This window comes from Cryptomeria japonica, chromosome 5 (assembly GCF_030272615.1).
Source record: "Cryptomeria japonica chromosome 5, Sugi_1.0, whole genome shotgun sequence".
NCBI lineage: Eukaryota > Viridiplantae > Streptophyta > Pinopsida > Cupressales > Cupressaceae > Cryptomeria > Cryptomeria japonica.
The window spans coordinates 8,366,740-8,377,680 of NC_081409.1; the positions used below are offsets into that span (position 1 = coordinate 8,366,740).

A 10,941-nucleotide genomic window follows, 5' to 3' on the forward strand; every position below is an offset into this window, starting at 1 on the left:
AGTTGAACGAATTTGTTTTCAAGTTTGAGAAATTGTTTTCAATGGTTTCTTGTCTTTCTACAAGCGCAATATCAAAGGATTCTTGGTTTGTGGATAGTGGTGCCTTTATGCATATGACATCTGTGTGATAATGTTTTGCCAAGCTGGAAGAACACAACTTTGGAGTATAGGTTGAGCTTGGTAATTGTTTCAAGTATCTAGTAGCAAGATTTGGTACAATTCCTTTTTTCCTTTTCTCCTTTTTTATTACAGTTAGGTAACTTTTTGGAGTTTGACAATGTTTTGCTTGTTCCTATTCTCAAGCAAAAATTTCTCATAGTTTTGGTAATGGAGGATGAGGGCTTTGCAGCTGAATTCAATGATCAACAACTTCTTATCAGGCCGAAGGGATCTAGCTACAATACAAGTTATAGGGGTTAGAGAAGGCAACCTTTATAGGTTATAGGGTGAACTAGTTGCAATTTTATTTATAAGTGATAATTTGTGTGAGTTATGGCACAAGAGGATGGGGCATCTACATCATGCATCATTACCTATTTAGAGGGATATTGTCATAGGACTTCTAGAGTTTAGCATTGAACAATAAGGAGTTTATAAAGGATGCACACTTGGCAAGTTAGCCAAGTCTGCTTTCCCAAGCAGTGAGCATAGGTCTAAGGAGGTTTTCTACTTAGTGAATTCGGGTGTGTGTGGACCAATGTAAATGGGGTCAATTGTTGGAAGCATGTATTATGTTTTGATTTCTCTTGAAATGCATAGATCTATTTCTTAAAGACCAAGGGTGAGGTCTTTACCATGTTTTAGGAATTCAAAGCTCTAGTTGAGGACTAGATATGGAAGAAGATCAAGGTGTTGAGATTGGACAATGGAGGAGAATATACCTCCAAGGAGTTCGGAGTTTTGTGCAAGGAAGCAAAGATAAAAAGGGAGTTTATAGTTCCATACAACCCACAACAAAATGGGGTTGTAGAATCGAAGAACCAATCAATTGCTAAGGCCACGATCTGTCACTTGAACTTGTTAATGTTTCTTTGGGAAAACGCATGTCTTACAAGTTTACAACAATCTACATACAGAATAGGTACGCTCACAATATGTTGAGACAACATAGGAGGCATTTAGTGGGGTGAAGCTAGAGGTGAGTCATTACCATGTCTTTGGTTGTCACATATTTCTATATACTTGTAGAGAAGAGGACAAAATTGGAACCTTCTAGAATGTGCTCACAATATGTTGAGACAACATAGGAGGCATTTAGTGGGGTGAAGCTAGACGTGAGTCATTACCATGTCTTTGGTTGTCACATATTTCTATATACTTGTAGAGGAGGACAAAATTGGAACCTTCTAGTAGGAAGGGTTTATTTGTAGGTTACAATGAGACTTCAAAGGCCTACAAGGTCTACATTCTATAGCTAAGGAAAGTTGTTGTCAATAGGGAGTCAAGTTTGAGGAAGACTTTGCATCTAGAAAATTTCATGAATTTATTCTAGAAATAGAGGATGAGGAGTAGGAAGCTTCAAAGGTTGGATCTCAAAAGTTTCCAATTGTTTCCAATTCAGAAAATTAACCTTCAAGTGAGGTGAAAGAAACTTTAACCTTTTTTTCTTCTATTAGGAGACCTTGATGGTTTGAATAGACATTGAGGGATTCTCAAGAGCATGTTGAGGCTCCTAGGAGCACATTTAGGGAGAGTAAACCTCCAAAGAATTTTACTAACTACATAACAGTAGTGGATCAACAATTATCCAATATTCTAATCAAGTCCTTAGCAAAAGAGAAGTTTGAAGCATGTAGAAACAAACTTACATTGGCGTAAAATTCCTCCTTTCCTAAGAGGAGTGTTGAGTTTTTAGCTTAGTTCAAAACTTCGTCATAGGTTCAGTGTGAATGTGCAAATAGTTTGATTTATTTCTATATTGTGAATCTGCAAGTAGTTTGATTTATTTCTATTTTGTAATTCACTTTTTTAAAGCATTCTATTTATTTAATTAAGTCTAATAAAGTGTAGATAATCCCTAATGATTTAGACTTATCTTCCAAGTCATCTTCTATGTGAGATAAGATTTTTATTGTAGAAGATTAGATTTTTTAGCTGAATATTATAAAGATATATGCGAGATTCAAGTTCAATTACTTAGTTTAGTGTAAAATTCTGTATAATTGTAGTTGATAGTTATGGATATTTACTTGTAAGATTTTGAAGGAATGCGAAGCAGATTTAAAGGTGTAAATTGTTGTGTATTTTTGTTCATTTCCATAGTTCGAATTTCAATGATTTGTGTGATTAATTCATTGTTTATTTAAGCATTAGAAAATTAGTTAGTATTTTTGAAACTTTAATAATATGTGGCCATATGCAAAATTGAAATTTGGAGAATTGTTTTCTACCCATTTCAATACAAATTCAACTCAAAATTATGTCTTTGCTCTTACAAAGATACCTTATAACTCAAAATTATGTCTTTGCTCTTACACAGATACCTTATTACTGATTTTAAACCAATTCAATCACTTGTTCTCTAACTGTATTGATTCACTTGTCTTTCACATTTTTCTAATGCCCAAAACAAGATAAGTAATTAGAATTTTAGTGCTTTTGCATTGATCAATCTTACCATAGTTATTTCCTTTGAGACTAAATGCCACCAATTATTCACCTGCTCATCTTCTACACCATGGATATAAAAACATGCAAGTACTCATGGTTTTTTCAGCTGGGAGAGTACTCCCAAGTTTAACTCGTGAGTCTCTGTAGATGAATTGTAGTAATAGTGAACATGAAATGGAAGAAAGAAATGTTTTAGCCTTAGTTTGGGGTTCTTAAAGGTGTGGGAGTGTTGTGGGTGAAGGAGAATAACCAAATAACCCGTCTGAGAGCCTTTCCACTATCTTGGAAACTTATGCAAAGGGCACTTTCAATTTAAAAAAAATTGAAAGAGAATAACCAAATAACCCATCTGAGGGCCCTTCCACTATCTTGGAAACTTATGCAAAGGGCACTTTCAATTGAAAAAAAATTGTCCAATTTTTGATTGTCCTAGGCAAAAACAAAAATTAAAAATAAGGGGGTAAGTAGAGTGTGGTCGTGTCATATTTGCAAGTAGAATTTCAGAGGGAGCTACACTAGGGCATATTCTCATCTCTTGGGCATTATAGGACACGGGTTAAGATGTGTCCAAACATAAAGGAGGATGAGAAGGTAGAGGTTAATAGATTGTATATAGAGGTGGAAGCAAGTTCTAAGAGTGTGCCAATGCATGGTTTGAACAATCAGCTCTAACTATGCCAGCCATGGTTACTAGTGGCAATGGTGATGGTTCTGCAAAAGGAAAGAGAAAGACTTGCAGGGACACTTGTAATTATGTTCAAGATCAAACAATCAGCTCTACCTATGCCAGCCATGGTTACTAGTGGCAATGGTGATGGTTCTGCAAAAGGAAAGAGAAAGACTTGCGGGGACACCTGCAATTATGTTCAATATGCAAGCACGAATGTGTTACTGTCTTCCATTACCGAATTTTTCTCTGTCCATCCCATTCCATTTCATTTAGCATGTTCTCTTTCAAACAAATGTTCAAAGATGTAGCTTTTGTTGGTCTCTCATTTACTACCTTCAGAGAATATAAACTATGCACCACCCTTCTTGACAATGAATATTTCCAAGGTGTTTTTGATGATGGAGGACATGAAGTAGATTTGGATTAGGATGGGCTACTCTATTGTTGTGGATGGGTGGACCAATATTAGGCGTCAACCACTTATCAACATCATAGTCATGTGTGCTACTAATTTTTATTTTTTCAAAGGTGTTGTTTGTTCAAGGAAGTGCAAGGATGCATATTTCCAATTTCATATTTTGAGAGAGGCCAGAGAGGAGGTTGAGGCCTAGGCCTCAAATTGTATAGGTGGTCACTAATTCGATATGTGTGCGAATCAGCTAGCATGCTAGTGGAGGGTGCTTACAAGCATATTTTTCAGATCCTATGTGTTCATGCGCTGAATGATGCATCAAAAGACATAAGGAAGATGGGTTGTGTGAAAACAGTGGTGATAGAAGTTAGAGATATTCAGATGTTCATTTGCAATCACCACAACTCATTTGCTCTCTTTACAATATTTCCTTTGAGAAGGAATTTCTCAAACCTATGGAGATTAGATAGGTTAGTTATTTTATTTTGTTAGAGAGGATTCTTAAGGTGTTAGAGCCTCTATAGGTGATGATGGTTAATCCAAAGTGGAGCGAAGGGATTAATTCAAACAATATTGAAGGAAATTGTGTCAAACAAAAAGATCCTGGATAACAAGTGGTCCACTATAAATTAAGAAATTGCTGATTTTGTTCTTAAATTTCTAATTTTATTCTAAGTTCCTAGTAATTTGAGTCTTAATTCTTTGTTTAAAATTTTGTTTGTAGATTTTTTACGTCATCATCTCACTTTTGTAGATGTCATTAGATATGCTGATATGGGCTCTCCTATTATTTGAGAGATATATGAGACATTTGACAACATACTTGGGTAGATGAAGTGGGCAATTTGTAATAGGGATCTTAATTTGGGATTATATGCTAGTAAATGAGTAGCATATTAAATTGATTGTGAAGTGGTGGCAGAACACTATGAACAACTTGCTTCATATGAAGGCCTTTCCTGTAAATCTCAAATGGTATGCATCAAAGGCTATGAGGTTGCCTACTTGTGATGATGAAGAGGTGAAAGCAGGGCTAATAAAGGACCTTAAAAAGATGTTTTCAAGTAAGGAGTCAACTTTACTCCACACATAATGGCTTGAATGGCTTGCCTTATCTTTGTGGTCGAACATTCAACAAACCAAAGGTAAAGATAGATAAAGTTGCATTAGCTCAAATGGACTCTATGGGATGGTTGACATAGCATAGCAAGGGTATATGTGAGTTGATTATGCTTTCCATTCATCTGCTTTCATAGGTTGCCAATTCCTATTTTGTGGAGAGGAATTGGTCTACATGCAAATTGAGCCACTCTTTCTAAAGGAATATACTTACCTCTAGATGAGTCGAGAAGTTGGTGGCCATGCATAGTGTTTTGCAACTTCAGGATCATCAAAGCTAGAGTACAAACAGATTCCAGTTCTCTGGTGGGTTGCTAATCCCAAAGATGTCACCGAGATTGAAAGCGAGGAGGAACAAGAGGGATTGGTTGGGGTTCCATTGGATGAGGTAGCCCTTTAAGACTTCGATTTTGATGAAATGCTGATAGATGCTGAGTAAGGTGCAGCAACACATTTTCTATGTTTTTGTCATTTTGCAGTTGAAACTTGTAGTCTATGGGCATTTTGTTGTATTTTTGTAGTCTTAAAATACATATCATATGCACATTGATAATGAATTATGAAAGCAATTAAATTTTGTTAAATTTTTCAACTCTCATGTGAACCATCAATTCAAATTTAATGTTATGATGAATGCTTTATCAATATTATTAAATATTTGAAATTTCCCTGTATTTTAAAAATTCCATTATTGTTCAAGTACCAAATTGGAAATAGAAGAGCATACTTAATGCTGACAGATATAAAGTACACTATCATTCCACTAAGGGTATAAATTATATTATACTGATATCACTTAATGGGAGTCAGTACAAAGTATTCAGTAAATTCTTATAAAGTACACTATCATTCCACTGAGGGTATAAATTATATTATACTGATATTACATAATGGGAGTCATTACAAAGTATTATGTAAATTCTTATAAAGTATTGCATTCCTATATAACTTCCGAAAACTTTCCTATAGGAAACTAAACCCTAATTAACATAAAACTAACTAATCATTTTAAATACAAACACAAAGTCACTAAGGTGACTTTATTACATAATGTAAACCTTAATTTCCAACAGTAGGAGAGATTTATGCCGTCTACTTTGATTACATGTTTTGAATTTAGCTATTATACAACTTTACAATACAAGAACTAGAAAACTTATTAAAAAAGGTAAATTGGAGTTCTTGGTGACAATCGAAGAGTCACAACACTTGATAGTGAACCATGTGCCTCTTGGAAGTTGAAATGGACAGTCAGATGACAAAATTATTAGAAAACTGAAAATGTTTCTCGGTGCTAGTGGATTTTCAATTTTGTTACCCCCATTGTTGAGGTTATAATTTTTACCCTATTACTTGAAATTCAAAGTTCATACATGTGTTAAAATGATCAAGTCTTGAACTAATTAATCCAGTTTGGACTATAGAATACGGAAGGTGCAATTGTTGCATTACCAAATTTCATTCCATAGGGCTGCGGAAATCTAAAATAAAAAAATGTAGAAAATATCGAAATTTAGATTTTCAGGATTCTTCGTGAAATTGTCTCTTAGATGACCTGAGATGTTCTCTAGATCACCTCTCCAAGTGAGAAGAGCAATAAATATTTGAATTCAGCTTGTAGCCAACAGAAAATGTCCTGGCAAAGTGCATCTCTAGAAGGCATGACTGATTGTTTCTCATTTCCCACATAAAATGTAAAAATAATCTGATATGCCAGCTTTGTAGATGATTGATTTGACTGCCAAGCCTTGGTGAATCACCAGGTATGCCAAGACTGTGTTCAGAAAACTCGACATCCAAATGGGCTAATAGTATTTTTTATGTTGCATTTTAGGATCACTAACTACCACCGTGGAGCAATGGAAGAACTCACTTGATCATGTAAGCCTTTTGTTTCGTTGTTATAAAAGCTTTCTTGTTCTTCCACTTTTAATCTCTTCAATAACGGATCTGATCCTTGAAATTGCAATTTGAAAACACAGCTGTTTTACAAAGCTCTTGAGGGGGTGACCCTTTCTCCTATCTATCTTCTATGCTCGATAATGTAATCCCAAATATATCAAACTTGTAGTTTATATTTCCCAAGGTCTTCCCAACAGAAAAGTCCTTTTCCAGCATATGGAAGAACTCACTTGATCATGTAAGCCTTTTGTTTCGTTGTTATAAAAGCTTTCTTGTTCTTCCACTTTTAATCTCTTCAATAACGGATCTGATCCTTGAAATTGCAATTTGAAAACACAGCTGTTTTACAAAGCTCTTGAGGGGGTGGCCCTTTCTCCTATCTATCTTTTATGCTCGATAATGTAATCCCAAATATGTCATACTTGTAGTTTATATTTCCCAAGGTCTTCCCAACAGAAAAGTCCTTTTCCAGCAAACAAAACTCAAGAGGCCAAGCTAACCATGTGGGAAATGAAAGGTTCATATAGTTTTTAAGGGTAGATCATGTTTTATTGTGTCAGATTATTAATCTATTTATTTGTTAAAGGTAACACGCCATTGAATATTTGCATCTTTCTTTCTGCAAATATCAATTTATATAATGCAGATAACGATGAGGATGTTTGATTGGCTAAAAAGAATAGAGAAAAATAGCTTATTTAATAGGAAATATCAGAATCACTTTTACTCTTGTTGTTTATCATTTTGTGTAGCTAAATTTTTCTTATTTTGTATCTATCTATCTACTCCACTTTTGGCATTTTAAGTTCATTATTCTGTATCTGTCTACCAGCATTTAAGCAATCGCATCTCATCATCTCTTTGCCATTCTTTTCGCTAGTCTTTTTCTTGTTTCATGTTCTCTCAATTCAAATTTCGTCCTCTCTGTCCAACTTTCCAATCTCTATTAATCTTCTTTGAGTTTTCCTAACTGTTTATCTTTATTGCATCTTTTTAAATTTTGGTTTCATTTTTGTGCATCCATATACTAACCACCACCTCTTGTTTTTGCAACTAGTTTTCTCAGCATACAACTTAATTTACCTCTGTTGAGCTAATTTGCTGAGTATTCCTTTCCGTTTGTCTCCTTCGGTTTTCCCTGCATTTTCATGCACTTGGTTTTATTTCCTATGCATCCTCAGATCCAGTTTCATTCTCATCATGTTTTCGAGGTTAATATATTGAAATAAACTCCATTTTCTATCCTGATTCCTAGAATTAGTCTGCAGCATTGTTCCTACTCTGGACTTTTTCTACTCTACTACTTCCTCACACTGATAATTTAATATAGAAAGCTATTGATCTGAACCTTATCCTGATACCTATTGCCTGGTCTTACAAGAAGTAGAACTTTAGTGCATCATCCACTACTGAGAATGAGTACAGTGAAGTAAATGTGGCAGAGGAGGTTGCTTGTATCGGGTATCTTTTGTTGGAGCTGGGTCTTGCAAATGGATTTCCAGCTACTTTCTTCAGCAATAGACAAGTTTCTACTGCTATAACTCATAATCCACTTGAGTGGCAGCAAATAAAGCATATTGAGATCCACGTGCAATACATTCATGGGATGACATGTCAATTTTGTATTTTGTAAGGACTGATAGTCGGATGGCAGAGATTTTCATGAAGCCAAGTTCACTGAATCTAAGATTTGGTAGTGCTTTTTGATGCAATCGTTAGGGGACAGCAAGTAAATGCCTCATCTGGGGGAAGGGCCAATAGTAAACACTGCATTCTCCGAGCCCCTTTGCTCGTGATTTTGGGGGGATGACAGATTTAGAGGAGATATTAGATAGATCAGAGAAATCTCTTTTATTGCATCCTTTGGTATATCCTTTAACCTATGAAATATATTAGGATGAATGTTGGTATGGTAGCCTCTTCAATGCTAAACTCACCCTATATATATATCCTTAAAGACTAGTTATGTAAATAAGAGGCTTTGCCCACCTATCTCTTTGTCACACATTCTATTCTCCTCCTTTGTCCAATATCTCTGTGTTGTATATGACCCCTTGAATGCTTTGTTATTCATGGAATATTGCATGAGTCTCATATGCATTTGCAGACTAGAGTGGGGATTCTTTCTTCTTAATAGGATCAGGAAGGGAGAAAAAGGCTGCATGCATGCATGTGGTTTTTGGTTTAAATCAATGAGTTCTATTCTTTAAATTGTAGGAAGGTAGATTATTTGTGTCATTTAAGTACACTTAGTCCCGGGAAACATTTACGTATATGGTTATTACCACGTTACTTTTAACTAAATGCAACATTGTTATTAGGAATCATGTTTGTCTTACAAAGTTTGTATTGGCAGAAGAAAATAATTTGATTGAGCTTTCTGACAGAAAATAATAATATACCCATTTACCTATGTGTATGACTCGCATTACTGCTTAACTTTTAAAACTCCTAGATGCTTCTTGCCTTCATTCTTTTCCTCTCCACTGTGAGTCTGGCCAAATTTAAATGTGGGAGGTCATAATTGACCTTGGTGATTGCACCTCAAAATTAAATTAAGTTTGTTACAAGAAAAAAAATGTAAATTCAATTGGAATTGTTTGGTCCGATACTACCAAACTCTAAGAAATCAGATTCCAAGCGTCTTTGCTGTTTTTGGAGGAATTTTCGAGTTGTATTTAGGAATGTTCTATGTTTATGATGATGACAGAAGACGTTATTTCAATAGTCCTATATTTTTCATAGTGTAATGATTTTCATGGATTACATTGATGCTCACACTGTGACAGGACCACCAAGTGCTACTTTCTGAGCAACGTCCGAGACTTGGCAGTGAGTCCAATGTTGATATTTCCAGCCATGGGAATGGTGTTCAACTAAAAAATTTGCTTACATTTTCAGAGCAGGCTATCAAAAATAATAATATGCATGGAGCAGCTATGTGTGCAAGAGATAGGCTTCATCAGAAGTTTAAAGCTGCATCACTTTTAGATAACAGGTTAGTTTTCTGTTTTCTAGCTGCAATGATTCTACAATGCAGTTTCTTGTCTTTCTCTGGGATTACAATTTAGTACATCCTGGATTTTTAACTATCTGTTAATATTATTGCATAGGATGCAAGGTACCTCCTCGACTGGATTCAGAGTTGAGAACTATGCTCGATCAGATAAATATGGCAGTTTAAGTGGTATTGAATGGGAAAACTATGTGAGACATTGGCTAGCTTCAATTTTACAAAGTGAATCTTTGGCTATAAATGAAAAATCTGAACATGAAAACTTGGAGTTAGAGAAGGAAGAGTGTCCTATATGCTTGGATTCATTCTTGCCTAGAGAACAAAAGATTAAACTTCCGTGCAGTCACAGATTTCACATTGCCTGCTTGACTCCATGGCTCCTTATTCATAGAGATTGCCCCTATTGTCGTGCAAATGTGTGCTTGTGAATCACTGAACTAGTGTAGAAGAGCTTGAGCAGCGTGAAGTTCAAGTTCATCTTGTAACTTACCAAGCATGATAGCTTTTCTCGTTACAACCAACTAATATTGTAAATAGCAATAAAATTCCTCTGATCAAAGATATTTCGGCAACAAATATAAACTGAGGCTATTATGCTGGGCTCATGGAAACTAATTTTATTTATGTATGTATATAATTCTATCTAATTTCCAATGTACAGTTTTTCAATTATTATAGTGGATGTATATTTTTTTTCTTTTGCTTTTGTAATGTGACACTCTTTCTGGGCATTTCTTCCTTTCGACAGTATTTACACGGTTTTATTGGTCATTCCTATACATTAATATTATCTAAAATTTAAAATATTAAGTGCCTAATAAGAATTAGGTTTTATACTAATTTGTTGACTGGTTTTATACTCGTTTCTTTGATGGTGCAAAGCCATTGAAGTTATGGAACTTTTGTGAATCATCAGGTGATGGTATGTTTTCTTTATATTTATATAGAATAGCAGAAATGAAGTTACTATCTCTAGATTAATCTATAATATAGATGAATTCAATTCTCTATAGTTAATAGATAAACATTCTTTTTTGAAAGAAGCATGTTGTATATATACTGTCACGTTATGCTATTGTTTTATTACTAACTGCTATGCCGTCGTGCATATATATATGCGCGACTCCTGTTGTAACGCTTTACAATTTCTTTCTTATGTTCATATATACGCATAACGGTGTAGCAAGTTCTTTAATAAAACAATAACATAAA

At 34.8% G+C, this 10,941-nt stretch overlaps 1 protein-coding gene across 2 annotated transcripts in view; it reads left to right on the forward strand.

The window, feature by feature from the left end:
* LOC131077969 (probable E3 ubiquitin-protein ligase RHY1A) overlaps window positions 1-10,427 on the forward strand; it is a 32,757-nt gene extending 22,330 nt beyond the window's left edge. For both annotated transcript variants that reach the window (XM_058015577.2, XM_058015578.1), the window contains 2 exons: window positions 9,503-9,711; window positions 9,827-10,427. In XM_058015577.2, coding sequence (XP_057871560.1) covers window positions 9,503-9,711; window positions 9,827-10,157 — 540 coding nt within the window. In that variant the 3' untranslated portion in view covers window positions 10,158-10,427. The remainder of the gene's footprint in view (window positions 1-9,502; window positions 9,712-9,826) is intronic.
* The last annotated feature ends 514 nt before the right edge of the window (window positions 10,428-10,941 follow it).